Source organism: Macrobrachium rosenbergii, chromosome 53 (assembly GCF_040412425.1).
Source record: "Macrobrachium rosenbergii isolate ZJJX-2024 chromosome 53, ASM4041242v1, whole genome shotgun sequence".
Lineage (NCBI taxonomy): Eukaryota > Metazoa > Arthropoda > Malacostraca > Decapoda > Palaemonidae > Macrobrachium > Macrobrachium rosenbergii.
Genome location: NC_089793.1, coordinates 51,496,186 through 51,515,555, shown reverse-complemented (window position 1 = coordinate 51,515,555; position 19,370 = coordinate 51,496,186). Strand labels below are relative to the sequence as shown.

The following is a 19,370-nucleotide window of genomic DNA, read 5'->3' as shown; positions in this document are numbered from 1 at the left end:
CCACTGCCTACAGTACAGGAACAACCTCTGCCCAGGGTACCGTGGACCCCCACTGCACCGGTACCAATCCCAAGAATTCACCTTCCCGGGTCAGTAAGGGTCCCCGGTCTACGGACCTCGTCCCAGCCCAGCAAGAGAGTTCAGAGCGTTCAGGCACTCACTCATTCCCTGCCCACTCCCTTACAGGAATGGTGCAAGGGTCCGGGAATGGTGATGCCGACCTACCGTTCCGCTCACCTGGGAAAGGCAAGAGGAGATCCCCCGCCCAATCTTTTTCGACTGTAGAGGCACCAGCTTTTCAGAAGACTGTATCACGCCTTCGGGACAGCCACCGTCCATGCTCGTGTGAACGAGACTGCTCTCCTCCTCGGGACATCCCCCGTCCTCTTTTGCATGTATGGGACCGCTCTCCCTGACCCGTACGACCGTCGTCACCACCAGTTGACGACCGCCCACAGCCTTCCTCACTTGTTGGGGCTTTGGCCTCTGGTAGGTCCGTGAAGGGTGCTAGGCATCTTTCACCTATCCCCCTCACCTCCTCCGGGTTGGCCGGGAGCCGGACGGACCTAAGGTTCGGGACCAGGAATATTCATGCTCCCATCCCAGCCTGACCACAGAAGCATGCGCTCCAGGCATGGTCCTCCTGCAGAGGGAGCAGCCAGGAAGACTGTGACCTGGAAGGGCTTGAGGGGCCCTATACCCCAGGACTTGGACACCCCCAAGTTGCAGAGAAGTTATTCAGAGATCATCCATTTGATACAACAGTACAACAATCTCTAGGAAGAGATCATGGCTTTCCCTGTAAACTGTTTGTCAACCATCGAAGCTTTTTGGGGGACCCCAAAAGGAACCCAAAGTTTTGATAGGGTTGCCATGGTTGCGACTTGCCGAAGGTGTTTTGGACCAGGTGAATTCTCTTGTGTATGAACAGAACAATTCTCTTAGGTTTAGCTAACCATGCAAGACACTTCCTCAGACTCTCACTTGCCAGAGGAAATACTTCAACACCTCGAAGAGTCCTTTGCCATCCAAACAGGTTGACTCAGACATGGTTCGCCTGTGTCTGGGTTCGTTGCTGAATACCTCCCTGCAGAGGGAGTTTCCCTGTCGCAGCAGGAGGCAGTGGTAGTGGAATCGACTGCCGTGGCAGCATTCCAGACGGTTTCATTGATAGTTCTTTGGTCTCTTGCAGTGGCCAAGATCACTTCTTCCTCTTTGGACCCTCATAACTCCAAGGAGGAAGACACATTCAGGAGACCTAGCCCAGCCCACCAGACAGCTAACCTGTGGCAAAACCTGGTGCTCAAGAGGAGAGATGCTGTCTTGACTCAGGTCACAGATTTGTCGGTTCCGAGTTGGCATTGGCACTCAGGAACGGACCGGTACTGGGTTCCACTTCCCTCTTCCCTAGAGGAGAAGTGGATGCCGCGTGGACAGGCGAAGGATGAAAATAACGATCTGCTTGTTCACCGGGCAGTAGCCAAGGCATCCGTCCAGGTCTTCGCGTGACATTGCTGCCTGACCTTTAGGTCAGGCTACCGCTTCTTCCTCAGGTTCCAGGAAGTCCCAGGCTTCCAAGGAACCCTGCAAGAACACCCATTCTTTTTCTGCCCCTGCTAGGAAGGTTGCGCAGCAGCGCTCAGTTCAGCTCCCTGCCTGGCCTGGGAAAGGGGGCAAGGGTAAGAAGGGGAAGGATAAGGATGGTAGGGGCGGCGCTCCTCCCCACCAGCTGCCAATGATTGAGGGTTACCTGTCTAGCCATTGGGCAACGTGTTGGCAATATGGAGTGGAAACCTTAAGTTTCCGTAACCCCTCTCTGACATTCCTGCCTGCTTCCAGATATACGTTCCTGGCTCGCCAATGAACCTCGCTCTATGGGAAGGCGATGCTAATGAAGACACTGTAGAAGTCGTGACAGTTCTGTCTCCAGGGGTTTTACAGGCATCGTTTCTCATAGAGAAGATGACAGGTGGCTGGAGACCAGTCATAGATCTTTCTCGCTTAACAGATTCGTTCACCATACTCGGTTCAAGGTAGGAACGGTACGGTCAGTACTTGGTGCCATCAGGGAGTCCGACATCATGCTTTCGGGGGACTTAAGGATGTGTATTTTTTAATACCCATCCACCAGTCCTCTCGCAAGTACCTCCGATTTACCCTCAGGAGACAGTGTTCCAGTTGATAGCACTTTATTTAGGGCTCGCAACCGCTCTCCAGGTGCTTACCTGAGTGGTCACCCTGGTATTGGCTTGAGGTCATTCACACGGGATACTTTTCAAGTATCTCAGTGATTGATTAGTCCTAGTAAGCACTTGCTCACAGGTGTTCCAGGACAGAGACCAACTTCTTGATTTTTGGTGCGATCTGGCAGTCCCGATCAGTGTCGAGAAGTCAGAGGGTAAAGTATCTGGGCGTGCTGATAAATATGGCAGCAGCTAAAGTCTACCCCTCAGACTTGAGTATCAGCAAGTTCAGAGAGGCAGTGCAGTTATTCTTGTCTCAACAGGACGAGTAGTTCTCAGTCATCAGTCATCCTTGGAGAAGCTGGTCCCTCATGGGCAGCTTCACTTTCGTTCCCTTCAAGGGAGAATGAAAAGATTTCTGGTCTTTGGTGAAGACACCCAGTTCTTCCCGATTCCGTTCTTGGAGGAAGTAAGGAAGGTCTTAGCCAGGTGGCTAGATGACAGGGACTTCACAATAGTAGTGCCATTAGGCACTCTCCCTCCCAAGGTACATCTGTTTTCTGATAGGGCACACACTTGGAAGAGTTGCTGGTTTTAGGTGTGTGGAACCTGAACAACAGACATTTCCACATCAATATTCTGAAACTCAAGGCAGCATTTTAGCTCTACAAGAGTTTCAAGATCAAGTGATGGGGCACTCCGTGGTGTTGAAGAGTAACAATACTGCTGTAGTGGCATACATCAGCGAGCAGGTGGGAACTGGTTTCCTTTCAGCTCCACATGTTGGCGGTGTGGGTGCACGAGTGGGCGGGAGCACACTCGATAGAGCTGTCAGCCAGGTACATTCCGGGGAACTGGAACGTAGTGGCAGACAAGCTGAGTTGCCAGGGTCAGTTGATAGGGACATGGCCCCTACACCCATACATTCTGGAAAGATTGTGCAATCTTTGGGACCTCCCAACGATAGATCTCTTTGCAACCTGGTACAACAGAAGCTGCCAGTGTTCTGTTCTATCATTCTGGAACCATGGGCAGTTATAGAAGATGCCTTCTAACACCCATGGGACAGTCTCAAGGCCTACACCTTTCTTCCATTCTGTCTGATTTATTAGGTGATCAACAGGGTCATGATTACCCTGAATCTCAGGATGACCCTGGTGGCTCCCATGTGGCCACATGCCGAGTGGTTTCCAGAGCTGCTAGCTCTACTTTCTGAGGTACCGAGAGAGATTTCCCCTTGGCACAACCTGCAATGCCAGCTGCATGGAGAGAGGTATCACCAGTCTGTGGAAGGTCTGTCTCTTCATGCCTGGAGACTATCCAGTGTCTCTTGCTAGCGAGAGGTTTTTCTCACCACACTTTTTTGCGGGGATAGGTTCCAGAACCCACCGTGGCAATCCAACATCTGCGGAAATGCAAAATCTCCTCTAAAAACACTGATAACTGCTTACAACTGCCAGATACCCTGTACCCCTTAATCTAAAGCACTTACAACTCTATTTTAAAAGTTCACTGCCTAATTTAGGAATTCAAACAAAAATATACCCCAAATTATCATACTAAAACAATTTAATATCAATTCAAACAAAAATACACCCCACACCATCATCCCAAAACACCTTGAGTCATCTTAGATTAGTACCTTTTACAACTGTTACTCTTATGTATATATGCCCCTTAAAATGCTTATAACAATGATTTACTAATTTTAAAATATTAATATTAAGTAAACACAGCAAAATATCTATAAAATGTTTAGTACTTGTTCTTTAAAACAAATTAAATAAATCCTGAAAACAAATTTAATAAATCTGTCTTACAGAACGCTTGACAACTAATCAAGTTACCCCTGTATACATAAGCATAGCTGTTTTATCTCATAGTATTGAAGTAATCTCATTTTTTTATATACTGTATTGGTAAAACAGTTAAAATTATCACTAATTCGCTTTTTTTCGTAGAACAAAACTGATTATTCACTAATTACTCTATTTTTTTCATATTGTGTTTGTGACTAAATACAGATTTTTATGATACAATATTTAAAATATTCTCTAATTATTTTAATTTTATTTACCAGTCTGCTTGTACTGGAAAGTAAAATAAAAATAATTTGCAAATATTTTAGATATTGTACAATATGCTCTATCATCCAAAAACACTTTACAGTAATATCGTTTCAAACACATCTCACAGTACCCACAGAGAGAGAGAGAGAGAGAGAGTGTACACTTATGCTCAGTCTGGGGCCCGACCTGGAATGAGCTTCATAGATACATTACTATATTGTAAGTACACTGTAAATTGTTTTTATCATAAAAATCTGTATTTAGTCACAAACACAATATGAAAAAATACAATAATTAGTGAATAGATAGTGTTGCTGTATGAGAAAAAGCAAATTAGTGACAAGTTTAGAGATACGGTCCATAGAAAAATTCCATGAATTGGTGAAATGTCCCTCAGAAAAGTGTCTTCTGTGGTTGGTGTCGTCGACCAGGTCTCTCTCAGGTAGAAGCTACTCTGCATTGGCAAAGAGAGTCGGCAAGCTACACGGCCGTTCCTTCGATGCTAGAACCTGAAGGGTTGGGGATCTGTTACACTTGAGTTTGACCTGGAACTCTTAGCAAAGACTCAGAAACTGTCAGCTTCTGACGCCAGATTTGAGTTCCCTTCAGTCCCCTCCCTAAAGGACTTTGTTGGTAGTGATCAGGACGATATACTACTGTGTCCAGTTAGAGTGCTGTGGTACTGTCTTAAGAGGACTCGAGTGTCAGTGATTCTTTCGTTAGTGCTGGCTCGACCAAGAAAGAAGTGTTCAAGAACACGATTTCTTTCTCTCATCGCGAGACATTCAAGCGAGCGTACTCTACGTCTGACAAGGTAGGAGGAAGTACATTCTGAGTAAGACCTCATGAGGTTAGAGACGTTGGTCTATCCCTTGCATTCCGGAACCTGTTGGTTTTACAGGTATTATGGGCGGGAGTGTGGTCTCAACAATCCACATTAACATCCTTCTACCTTCGGGATGTTGCCCACAGGTCCTTGGACACGTTTTCCTTGGGTCCTGTGGTGGTTGCTCATCAAGTTGTGTAGCTCACCTGGCTCTCCTAGAGGGACAAGTAGCATCTTGCCTTAGGTGTTTGGTAGCGAAGAGAGAATTCGAGTGAGTGACTGGCCTCCTCCCGTTTCTGTTTTACCTTTCTTCTCTCGTGAAAGAGAGGCAGGTGGCGAACTGTCACATGCTGGACTGGCGTGTCATGCAGGTGAGCCTACATAACTGAGTACCCTGTCTATACAGTAATCTAGAGTGGATTATTAGATGTAAGTCCTCCCCCTCTCTCTAGCAAGGGGAGAGAGGGGCTGACAATAAGACAAACCTGTTGGTTGTTGTAGCCTTTTATTGCCTCTGACACTTTGGGTTCATTCAAGCCCTTTTTTAAATAATGACACAAACTCATTAATTCAAAAGGTCCAATAGTCTGGCAGTTGAACATTCCAGATCAGAGGCACGGGACTCCTTCCTCAGGTCTTGGAGACTAGGAAGAGAGGCCCAAGTGAGCAGAACTACCAGTCGGTTTAGAGATTTACCCAGAATCCACCCACCAAAGGGTAAATTTTCCATGTAAAGACCAAAGGTTCGTATTTGTGTTGAAAGAAACTACAGATTTTTTAAGTAATTTGTAATTTTCCTGACATACAAACCTGAAAGTCTTCACATTTATGGCCCACCTCAGCTACTCCTCATTCTGATACTTGGGCCGAGGGCAAAGTGGAGTGCAGACCGATGAGTGGGCAGGGCTTCCACCCCTACTGTCGGTACTTGACTACCTTGTTAGGAAGTTTGTAAGCTAAATCCTATGTAAAGGCCTTCAGGTTTGTATGTTAGGAAAAATACAAATTACTTTAAGAAATTTTTAGTTTCGAGAAGATTTTTACTGTATTTTTGTTATTTACATTCCATTGCCAATGTAATACAAGATTCTTCATACTGAAGAAAAAAGATCAGATATTGAAAATACTTGACAATACATTACTGTAATGTAAGATATGACAGTTTGCATTAATGACTGAATATTTGGTTGCATCTACATAACGTTGTTAATTTAGAAATAATTTGTGATGCTAAGGAGTGTAGTTGGTCTTATGAAATAATTTGGTTTTTAACTGATATAATTGTGTTTTCTGTCAGTGCCAGATTGACTCCTTAGTGGTGTGAGGAGTCTTGTTTTTTATAAGAATATTTGATATGCAGCATCATTGAAAGCAGGCTGAAAATGAGCTAGGATTATTTTGATCTTACAACTTACCATTCTGTGAGATTTATATTTTGTGATAACACGAATGAAAATTGTTTACTTCAGTGCATCCACTCATTCCGGCAATTTCACTATTTGAAGGTTTTGCAATATAGTGGGTCCCCGCTAGATCGCCGATAAGCAATTGCGCCTTCAGTTAATGGTGGGTTTTGTCTGTAGAACTTATCTCCAAATATATCGCAGAAAATTCACTAATTTGCACCTTTTTTTGTAGGGCAATATTCATTGATTACTGTATTTCCATTTTATTTTCATGACTAAATACATTTTTTTATGATAAAATTATTTACTAATTTACAAATATTAATATTAATGTAAACCGCTTACCAGTGTAATCATCTCAGTTCATTCTCTCTCTCTCTCTCTCTCTCTCTCTCTCTCTCTCTCTCTCTCTCTCTCTCTCTCTCTCTCTCTCTCTCTCTCTCTCTCTCTCTCAGCATACATATCCTTTTATGAAAAAGCACAGCAAAATATCAGTAAAATGTTATTTAATTGACAGAATCCATTTATACTGTATTATATTAATCTATTATCATCGTAATATGTACTGTATAAAAAACTGATCGTCCCAAATGAGTGTATATGTAGGTACATGTTGCCATATTTTTCTCAGATTCACTGTACCGTACTTCATTACAAGTTTAGTTGGCTCTATGGTTATCAAATATATTATAACATTACACAAGAGAATATTTTATCACTGTTGATGTTTCATCCGTAATCATTTTGTAAAAATATTTAAAATCCAAATTTCATACGTAGGCAACACAAGGTTACACTCTCCTCCCCAGCCAGTTTAACCAGCCCGTCAGTCTCATCCCCAGCTACTGTGCTTGGACTTCAATGCAAGGAGAGAGAGAGAGAGAGAGAGAGTTTTCATTACAAGTTTAGTTGATTCTAAGTACTGCATGGGTAACACACAACAGTACATAAGGGAATATTTTATCACTGTTGATTGCATTTATAATTTGGTATTTGTTTTTCAGTGCATACCGTGCTACCCTGCTTTTTCGCGCTTCATTTTGTTGCAGATTTTTTGGAACACATTGTTCACTTTTCCGCGGGGAACTTTCACTGATTCGCAGAATTTGCTGATAACATTACTACAGTGTAAGTACACTGTAAAATATTTTTATCATAAAAATCTGTATTTTTTTCATGAAAACAATATGAAAATATACAGTAATTAGTGAATAAACAGTGTTGCTCGACGAAAAGAAGCGAATTAGTGATAATTTTAATTGTTTTTACCAATATATAAAGAAAACGGGATGACTTCAATACTATGAGAGAAAATGGCTATGCTTCTGTATACAGGGGTAACTTGATTAGTTGCCAAACATTCTGAAAGACAGATTTATTGAATTTGTATTAAAGATTTATTTAATTTGTAGTAAACATTTTATAGATATTTTGCTGTGTTTACATTATAATGTTAATATTTTAAAATGAGTAAATCAGTGTTATAAGCATTTTAAGGGGCATACATACAAAAGAGTAACAGTTGTACAAGATGGGATGATGGTTTGTGGTGTATTTTTATTTGAATTGACATTAAATTGTTTTAGTATGACAGTTTAAGGTATACTTTTGTTTGAACTACTAAATTAGGCAGTGAACCTTAAAAATAAACAGTTGTAAGCATTTTAGTTTAAGGTTCACAGGGTATTTGGCAGTTATAAGCATTTTTAGAGGGGATTTTGCATTTCCACGGATTTTGCATTGCCACAGTGGGTTCTGGAACCTATCCCCAAGAAAAAGTGGGGGAGCACTGTATTTAAATATTTAGGTACAGTACTTAAGTCTACTTGTGAATTCCCAATGTTTCCTCTATCCAAAAAAAATAAACAGGACCTTGAATATAGGGTCTTGAGTTTAGTTTTTCTCACATATTTTATGGGTAATGTTGTAGATGACTTTGAAATTATATTAAAGGGTTTTAGGATGATAGTTTGAGGTATATTTGTGTTTGAACTATTAAAATAGGGAGTTATAAGCATTTTTAGAGGGGGATACCAACTTAATGTGGATTTTCACTTAACGCAGGTGGTTGTGGTCCCTAACCCCTGCGATAATGGGGGACATACTGTAGTTGGTTCATTCTGAAAGCTTTTCTTGGATGAAACTGAATATTCAGTGACAAAACACAGTGAGAAAACTGACTTTGTTTCAAGGCTGTATATTCAACATCCTCCGAGATTGAAAGCTGAAAACTCAGTTTTGCCTTTAATCAAACAATAAAATGACAGTTTGGAGGATGAGCATACCAAAATCACAGTTGATGGATCTTTATTTGTAGATTCTTCCATAGAAGTCAATGGCGAGCCATAATATATTGATTATGGTGAAGTTAATGTAAAATATAGATACCAGCCTATGAAGAGTGAAGAAGACCACCGAGTTTTGATGTAGAATGTGGAAAGAAGGGTATTAAAGAAGAAAATATACCATTACCTACTGCAATTGCAAATAATTTATTGATTATGTCTTGCAGAATTGTATTTCATGAGAAATCATCTTGTAATATTGATAAAAGTAATGACAAAATTAAGGATTATGTTTGTATGGAAAACCAACATAGTGGGTGTTACGACCCGAGGAGGCCGTTCTACAGGTTCTTAATAAGTTTTTAGTAAGGAATCGTAGGCAGTGATAATACAACACAGTGAATATGAATGTGGTAAACAAACACCAGAAAAAATAACAATATTTATTACAAAACTCAAAATTTCTTAAATATTAAATCAACCTTGTACAAGTCACACTTACAACTAGAAAAACATACTTTATACAACTAGAAAAAACATACTTTATACAAACACACTTAGGGAATAGGTAGTGTGTTATAACCACAAGGTTCACCTAAATCTAATGAACTGATCCTAAACCAATAAGAGTAAACCTTAATACTATTCAAACGGAACTGGCCCAAAATTCAAATACTAACCTAATTCTAAACAGAATCGGGAAGGAAGAAAGAAGGCAAATGCAAGGTAGAAAACCTTAAAATTACCTACCTAAATAACAGAGCTAAACATGCAAATACAGTAAATCAATATCAAAATCAGGGAAATTATTTTAACCTGTAATTATGACCCACACCATAACAATATAGTTATATGTATATATCTATAGGGTTCATATATAATCAGGGGTTATCTAACCCAATCCTTGGTCATTCCTGGAAATGTACACTGAACGTCCCTGGAGTTTCTCGAGACTATCAGTCAGCAAAACAAGGGAGTACTAGGCATCAGGTGGAGAACGACAAATGCGAAGAGTTCCCCGAAGGAAACCAAAAGTTTACACCTTACCTAATGCTAGCCTCCCTACTAGCCTCCTCTAACGGGCTCCGACAATCCAGACGTGCAGCAGTTCCAAGACCCTCAAAGCCAAGTCACAGCTAAAGCCTCTCCTACAAAGCTGGGATCCAGCGCCAGCCCTGTCTACCCGCGGACTCCTCCAACGGGGAAAAGGCAGGGAGGTGCGACAGTGACACAAGTCCCTGCGAGGCTACAAGAAGAAAGCCGTGATCAATATATATATACCGCAGGTGGCTCTTCACGCACAATCGAGTCGGAATTTCCAATGGAATATATAGAAAATCTTCTCAAAACGTAGATTTGACGAAAATATATATATTCCAGGCTAGCTGCTGCAATTTAAAGTCCTTCTGGTATGTCGATACAGCCCGAACTGACTCCAGCAGGCGATACTCATCCCAGGCGTAACACCTGGACCGTCACTCACACTCATAAACTAAATAATAACAAAAGGAGTTAATAGGGTTGTTCAAGCTAATTAACTATTGAAGAAGTAACGACAACACTCCTAAAATTATCATACGATCAACACACATCATAAAAATAAACACACAAAGATACTTTATAAGAGAACAATAATTAAACTCGATCATGGCTGATTTAAAAAAATATATCCTAAGTAATTTACATTTACATGACACCTTCCTCCCACAAACAAAAAAAAATTTATTCACTAAATAGAATTTTTTTTTCCTTAACTAAACTATCAACCATTAACACAATTTGCTACTAAATGTCATAATCAGGCTAATAAATACATCACCTAAAAAAAAAAAAACTACAGACTTAAGTTAAAGTATAAGGTAAGTACATTCAATCAACCGAGCCAATAAAAGAAATTGAGAACTGAGATTCATATATTCGAGTTAAATTATACCCAACACCTGAAAAAGAATGTGCAATAAAATAATGAGCCAAATTCTGCTCAATACATGTAAGTAACCAAACCATAGTCCACAAAAGGGGTCATAGATCAATTGAGCATAAAGTATATATATACCAACCATTGGAGAAAATTTCAGAGACCAAGGTAACAGAGAGGAGGGACAAGATCCTACAATCGGGAAAGAGTATCAGGAATACAATTATCGGCTCCCTTAATATGTTTAATGACTAGATTAAACTCCTGCAGTTGTAGGGCCCAACGCAAGATTCTTTGATTGGAGCCCTTCATCCTCTCTATAAATGTCAATGGGTTGTGATCAGTCCAGATCTCTACAGGGAATGAAAAGTTGGTCACATATGGCTTAAAATGAGTCAGTGTCCGAACCAAGGCGAGGGCCTCTTTCTCAATAGTGGAGTACTTCCTTTCTGCCGTCAGCAACTTACGACTATAGTAAGAGACAGGGCGTACTACATCATCCTCACCACGTTGAAATAAAACTCCACCCATCCCAACATCACTGGCATCCACGGCAATAATGAAGGGCTTCTGAAAATTAGGGGAAGTCAATATAGGATTGGACACTAACATCATTTTTAATTTCAGAAAGGACTCTTCACATTCAGAAGACCAAGTAAAAAACTTCTGACCTTTCTTTAATAAATTTAAAGGCTGTGCAATGTCAGAGAAGTTGAACGCCTCTTTTACCTGCGGTAGTAACCCATCATACCTAACACTCTACACCGTCTCTAACATTACACGGCCTCTTCAATGCAATAAACCTCAAGATTGGCTTGTTTGAAAAATTACTTGACCTGTCAATCTCATGACCCAAATAAATAACTTTAGCTTTGCCAAACTCACATTTCCGAGGTTCACAACTAGACCTGCAGCTGCAAGGCCTCAAACACCTTCTTTAACCTAACTATATGGGTTTGCCAGTCATTACTATGAACTACAAGGTCATCAATATAAATCTCAGTACCTTCCAGTCCACAAATAACCCTATTCATTAAACGCTGGAAGGTACAGGCAGCATTTTTCATACCAAAGGGCATAACCTTGCATTCATATAGCCCGAAGGGTGTTACAAAAGCAGAGATTTCACGGGGTCGATCAGATAGGGGAACTTGCCAGTAACCCTTTAATAAATCTAACTTGGTAATAAATTTGGAAGGTCCTATCTGATCGAGACAATCTTCAATCCGAGGGAGAGAGGAAAGAGTCATTTACTGTACTGGCGTTCACCTTCCTATAATCTACACACATACGGAACTTACCATCCGGTTTCTTCACTAGGACTACAGGAGAACTCCAGGACTGACCGAAGGTTGGGCGAGGTCATGCTCCAACATGTATTTAATTTCTCCTCTACTATTGCACGTTTCTCAGGGTTCAAACGATATGGACTCTGCTTAACTGGCAAAGCACTGCCCACATCAACATCATGATGGAGTAAGCTCGTCCGACCCGGAGAGTCCTGAAATAAGTCTGGAAAAGCTTTTATTAATTTTAACATATCATTCCGCTGAGATGTCTCCAAATGCTCTAAACCAGTTTTAAAATTTTCTAAATTCTGCAGATTATTACCAAGAGCATCTGAGGACACCTGATCCAACAAGTCATCTTCAATGTCACTAACAGGGTCTACAATACTAGTAACTGGTTCATAAACTATGGACAAAGGGTCTGGCCTACTAGTTGCATAAGATTTCAAACGATTTATGTGAAAAATACGGCACTTCCTCCGAGTACCAGGAGCTTCAATCTCATAATTGACATCTGATAACTTCCTTAAGACCTTCCAAGGCCCCTTAAACCTGGGCTCAAGGAAGTTATCAGGGTCTGTGCTCAGAACTAATACCAATTCTCCTGGTTCAAAGGAACGTGACACTTACTTTTTATCAAAGTTACATTTCATAGTTGTTTACAGGAGGACAAATTCTCTTTGGCAAACTTCAAGCTACGGACAGATTTTGTCTTAAGTCATCCACCACCTGTCCCACACTTTTTTCGCCCTTTTGACCGGTTTCCAACAATTCATGGAAAATTTCCAAAGGACCTCGGATCTTGTGTCCAAAAACCAAGTCCGACGGAGCTACACCCTGGGAAGAGTTGGGGTGATTACGGATAGCAAAGAGAGCAAAGGGAAGCCCCTTATCCCAATCCTCTCCCCGCTCATAGCAATATTTCTTCAATATAGACTTCAGAGTCTGGTGGAACCTTTCCACTACACCTTTTCTCTGGGAAATGTACACTGAACGTCCCTGGGTTTCTCGAGACTATCAGTCAGCAAAACAAGGGAGTACTAGGCATCAGGTGGAGAACGACAAATGCGAAGAGTTCCCCGAAGGAAACCAAAAGTTTACACCTTACCTAATGCTAGCCTCCCTACTAGCCTCCTCTAACGGGCTCCGACAATCCAGACGTGCAGCAGTTCCAAGACCCTCAAAGCCAAGTCACAGCTAAAGCCTCTCCTACAAAGCTGGGATCCAGCGCCAGCCCTGTCTACCCGCCGGACTCCTCCAATGGGGGAAAAGGCAGGGAGGTCGCAAAGTGACACAAGTCCCTTAAGGCTACAAGAAGAAAAGCCGTGATCAATATATATATACCGCAGGTGGCTCTTCACGCACAGTTGTCGGAATTTCAATGGAATATATAGAAAATCTTCTCAAAACGTAGATTTGACGAAAATATATATATTCCAGGCTAGCTGCTGCAAAAGTCCTTCTGGTATGTCGATACAGCCCGAACTGACTCCAGCAGGCGATACTCATCCCAGGCGTAACACCTGGACCGTCACTCACACTCCGTGAAACTAAATAATAACAAAAGGAGTTAATAGGGTTGTTCAGATAATTAACTATTGAAGAAGTAACGACAACACTCTAAAATTATCATACGATACGCAAACACATCGCATAAAATAAACACACAAAGATACTTTATAAAGAGAACAATAATTAAACTTCATGGCTGATTTAAAAAATATATCCTAAGTAATTTACATTTACATGACAGTGGGGAAACCAATAACTTGTGCAGAATGTCACAGTACTTTTTCTCACTTGAGTCATCCCAGAATCCACATAAGAATCCATACTGGAGAGAGACCATATATTTGCACTGTATGCCAGAGTACTTTTACTCACTTAAATCTTCTCAACATTTGCATGAGAATTCACACTGGAGAGAAATCATTCACATGCTATGTATGTCAAAGTAATTTTTGTCCCTCCATTAATCTGAAAGTGCATATCAAAACTCTTACAGGAGAGAAACCATTTACTTCCCTCATATGCAAAGAAGCTTTACCATTTCAAGACATCTCCAGTTCCACATGTGAACTCGTACAGGGCAGAAACCATTCACTTGCTCTTTATGCAAACAGTTTTTCTCATTCTGACAGTCTCAAAATACACATCAGAAATCATACTGGAGAGAAGCCATTCGCTTGTTCTGAATGTCGAAAAAGTTGAACACATTTGAATAGCCTGAAATTACACATGAAATTTCATACTGGAGATGGGCCTTTCACTTGCACTGAGTGCCAAAAAGGTTTGTATCATTCCTCTTCTCTCAAAGTACATTTAAGAACCCATACTGGAGAGAACCCATTCACCTATGCTGAAGGAGTTTTTCTGTATCCCATGTTCTCAAAAGGCACATGAAAACTCATACTAGATAGAAATTATTTATATGCACTGGGTGTCCAAGTAGCCTTTTCATTAGAACCACCTCAAAATGCACATGCAATTTGTATAAGAACTGAAAACTCATACTAGATAGAAATTATTTATATGCACTGGGTGTCCAAGTAGCCTTTTCATTAGAACCACCTCAAAATGCACATGCAATTTGTATAAGAAAAGTCATTCTTCTGTAAATAGATTTATAATACTCACAACTCATTAAGGAAAGATGCTGTTCATATGATTTTCAAAATTAGAGTAAGTCGGGAATTTGTGGTAAAGGCAGAAGCTGGTTGAATTGCCAACCAACTTTGGCTTGAATAAATTTGTTGATTCCAAACAGAATCCAGGGCTGTTGTGTTTCTTTTGAGACAGATTGTGTCCAAATGATCACTGCATTGTGATATTTGTTTTTCCAGACGATGCTTATTTTAGTTGAAAAAAGCACATACTTTAAAGCATGAAATTATTTTGAATCTCTTATTCATTGTTTTTTATCAACGGTGATATTCAAAACATGTTTTTCTCAGGTTTGTTTTTTATTTTATTTCAGAGTATTCCAAACAGAGAAAAATTTCATCAGATCCTAACTAGGAGTGAGTATTGTACGTTGAACATCCTGTGGAAATGCTGTTAATCAAAGAGGAGAAGGAGAATTTGGAGGAGGATCTTACTGAAAACACAGATGAAGACTCTTTATATGCAGATCCTTTCTTAGAAGTCAAGGCAGAACCAGAATTTTTCTATCATAGTGAATTTGATGATAACTCTTCATCCAAATCTATTAAGTACGAGGACAGCTCTCCAAGCTGTGATGATGAAAGCGGAAAGAAGATCTGTATTGCAGAAGAAAATAGACATTTGGGTAGAAAAGAAGTATTTTCAAAGAGAAGCAGCACAGCAGGGAAGCGAATAACATGTGCTGAATGCCAAAAGACATTTTCACAGACACGACACCTGAAATCCCACATGAAAACTCATGTGGGAGAGAAACCATTCACTTGCTCAGTATGTCAAAGAAGTTTTTCTGTCTTAGGTAGTCTCAAAAGACACATGAGAACTCATACAGGAGAGAAACCATTCACTTGCTCAGTATGTCAAAGTAGTTTTACTCATTCTGAAAGTCTCAAAATACACATTAGAAGTCATACAGGAGAGAAACCATTCACTTGCTCTGTATGTCAGAGAGGTTATCTTAGTTTAAGTCATCTCAAAAGACACATGAGAACTCATACAGGAGAGAAACCATTCACTTGCTCAGTATGTCAAAGTAGTTTTACTCATTCTGAAAGTCTCAAAATACACATTAGAAGTCATACAGGAGAGAAACCATTCACTTGCTCTGTATGTCAGAAAGGTTATCTTAGTTTAAGTCATCTCAAAAGACACATGAGAACTCATACAGGAGAGAAACCGTATACTTGCTCTATATGCCAAAGACACTTTTCTCACAAAGTCATCTCAAAACACACATGAGAACTCATTCAGGAGAGAAACCATATACTTGCTCTATATGTCAGAGAAGTTTTCTCACAAAGTCATCTCAAAAGACACATGAAAACTCATACAGGAGAGAAACCATTCACTTGCTCAGTATGTCAAAGTAGTTTTACTCATTCTGAAAGTCTCAAAATGCACATCAGAAACCATACAGGAGAGAAACCATTCACTTGCTCTGTATGTCAAAGAAGTTATCTTAGTTTAAGTCATCTCCAAAAGACACATGAGAACTCATACAGGAGAGAAACCATATACTTGCTCTGTATGTCAAAGAAATTTTCTCATCAAAGTCATCTCAAAACACACATGAAAATTCATACAAGATAGAAATCATTCACTTGCTCTGTATGTCAAAGAAGTTTTTCTGGTTCAAGTTATCTCAAAACACACGAAATTCATACTAGATGGAAACTGTATTCTTGATCTTTGTCCAGGTAGTGTTTCTAATTCTGAAATTCTCAAACTACACATTGCAAATCATTGCAGAGAGAGGACATTCTCCAGTCCTAATATCAAAAATGTTAGACAATTTCAAATATTTTGAGATTACTCAGGGAAATGCATAATATTTAGAGGGCAATTAAATGTACTGAATGCCAAAAAGGTTTCTGGTATTCTTCTGCCCTCAAAACCATTATGAGAACCCATATTGGAGAGAAGCCATTCACATCTCATAAATGCCAAAGGAGATATTTTGAATCAAGGTGTCTCAAAAGGTGTGTGAAAACTCATACTAGAAAGAAGTCATGTACTGTATACATTTTTAGTTTTTCTTTTGTTTACAGTTGTACTCAATGAACACTGTTCAGTACTAGGTTAAGAAATTTTCTGGTGTCTACTTCACTTTTCATGTTCACATGTACTTTTTGTACGATTTCTAAATTAAGAATTAGTTTTGTCATTGGGTGACATGAATATTTCTTACTTTTGTTATTTAGCATTATGCATATGCACCTGTATATGAAGTTGTAAGCTTGAATATTTCAGTGAAATGTCATGCAGTTTTATTTGATTACTTTTCGCTATGTTCTTGGTTTTAATATTCTACAAAGAATGTGATAAAGCATAAGTAAATCCTAATGCTTTATATTAGCCCACTGGACACAGTGGACTGAATAAACTATTGTATTATTATAATCTGTTATAAGCTAACCAGTCAGGAGTGTTGAAACAGGAATTTCCTTGTAAATGATGAAAGTGCTGTATTACTGTATTCTGATTTAATTAAGCTAACCAGTCTGACGTGTTGAGATAGGACTTGTTTGGTAAATGATTAAAGTAATTTATTTTTTTTAAGCTGTTATTATGCAATCTGTTTCTAATTGTTACCATTTTTTTTATATTTTTAGTACTGTTCTCAATATTAGCACAGTACTGTCATTACCATTCTGATAATTACTATTTTTGCTGCCACCTTCAGTAACTGTGTGGATATTGCCAATTATCATTTTTATAATTTTATTTCACATATCTGGATTGTGTATATTGTACTGTATCCACTTTGTATATCCCATGTATATGGCCCTGAGCCAAAATAAATATCTTATTACAGTATTAATTATTATTACTATCATTATTTATTTTTTTTTTTTTTTGGATTATCACAGTCATCCTGTTCGACTGGGTGGTTTTTATAGTGTGGGGTTCCAAGTTGCATCCTACCTCCTTGGGAGTCCATCACTTTTCTCACTATGTGTGCTGTTTCTAGTAGCACACTTTTCTGCATGAGTCCTGGAGCTACTTCAGCAAATAATTTTTCCAGATTCCTTTTCAGGGATCTTGGGATTGTGCCTAGTGTTCTTATGATTATGGGTACAGTTTCCACTGACATGTTCCATATCCTTCTTGTTTCGATTTTCAGGTCTTGATACTTTTCAATTTTTTCTCTTTCTTTCTCATCTACTCTGGTGTCCCATGGTTTTGCGACATCAATGAGTGATACTTTCCTCTTGATTTTGTCAGTCAACATCACGTCTGGTCTTTTGGCACACATCACCCTGTGTGTTCTGATACCATAGTCCCAGAGGATCTTTGCCTGATTGCTTTCTATCACTCCCTCAGGTTGGTGTTCGTACCACTTATTACTGCAAGCTAACTGGTGTTTCTTGCACAGGCTCTAGTAGAGGGCTTTTGCTACTGAATCATGCCTCTTTTTGTACTGGTTCTGTGCAAACGCCGGACATTCGCTTGCTATGTAGTTTATGGTCTCGTCTTTCATATTGCAGTTCCTGCATATGGGTGAGATGTTATTTCCATCTATTGTTCTTTGGACATATCTGGTTCTTAAGGCCTGATCTTGTGCCGCTGTTAGCATTCCTTCTATTTCCTTCTTGGGTTCTCCCCTCTGTAGCCGTTGCCATGTTTCATTGCTGGCCAGTTCTTTTGTCTGTCTCATGTGCTGTCCATGCATTGGTTTGTTGTGCCATTCCTCTGTTCTGTTTTTCATTCTCCTGACTGTATATTTCTGGGCCTTCGTCTACTTTTATCAGTCCTTCTTCCCATGCACTCCTTAGCCACTCGTCTTCACTGGTTTTCAGATATTTCCCCAGTGCTCTGCTCTCGATGTCGACACTGCCCTCTATGCTTAGTAGCCCTCTCCCCCCTTCCTTTCGTGTTACATATAGTCTCTGTATTTGCTCTTGGGTGTAGTGCTTTGTGTATTGTCATGTGTTTTCTAGTTTTCTGGTCTGCTGCGGAGTTCAGCCTTCGTCCACTCCACTACTCCTGTGCTGTATCTGATTACTGTACTGCCCATGTGTTTATGGCATTCGTCATGTTTCCGGCGTTGAGTTTTGACGTGAGTATTGCCTTAAGTCTCAGCGCATATTCTTTGCTGATTGTGTCCTTCATCTATTGGTGTTTTATATCCTTTCCTATTATTCCCAGGTATTTTTATCCTGTCTCATCTATGTGTTTGGTGCTATTCCTGTCTGGTAGCTTTATCCCTTCAGTCCTTGTTACTTTGCCCTTTTGTATGTTGACCAAGGCACATTTTTCTATTCCAAACTCCATCCTGATGTCCCCAGATGTAATTCTTGCAGTCTGGATTAGGGTATCTGTTTCCTTGATGCTCTTACCATACAGCTTGGTGTCCTCCATGAATATCAAATGGTTAATTCTGTATTATTATTATTATTATTATTATTATTATTATTATTATTATTATTATTATTATTATTATACATAATATATAGATGAACTGTTTGCATGGATCACCATTCCAGTAAAAATTACACAAAGTTTATCCTTTAAAAGGGAAGAAATCTGCAGTTATATGCATTATTCAAAAACTTTTGATTTACTGTAATGCCCAAAGCAATGAATGATAACTGCATCAAAAGATATAACATCAGGGATGGCCCGGCTTGAGGCGAAGGATGGGGGCCGGCTACCCCCTCAGTGTTGATTTTGAGTTGGTCAAAAATAGACGGTATTTGTTGTTTAAATACACACCTGTATAGTGTGTGTGT

The 19,370-nt window shown here is 39.9% G+C and overlaps 1 protein-coding gene across 3 annotated transcripts in view; it reads left to right on the top strand.

Annotated features, from left to right (window-relative positions):
• The window catches only part of LOC136834457 (gastrula zinc finger protein xLCGF3.1-like), a 212,527-nt gene extending 195,073 nt beyond the window's left edge, over nucleotides 1-17,454 (top strand). Inside the window, exons 2-3 of one of the 3 annotated variants that reach the window (XM_067097060.1) lie at nucleotides 7,489-7,612; nucleotides 14,954-17,454. In XM_067097060.1, coding sequence (XP_066953161.1) covers nucleotides 15,028-15,876 — 849 coding nt within the window. In that variant the 5' untranslated portion in view covers nucleotides 7,489-7,612; nucleotides 14,954-15,027 and the 3' untranslated portion in view covers nucleotides 15,877-17,454. Of the gene's footprint in view, nucleotides 1-6,583; nucleotides 6,645-7,488; nucleotides 7,613-14,953 lie in introns of all 3 variants that reach the window. The other 2 variants (XM_067097061.1, XM_067097059.1) reach the window with 2 other exon arrangements.
• The last annotated feature ends 1,916 nt before the right edge of the window (nucleotides 17,455-19,370 follow it).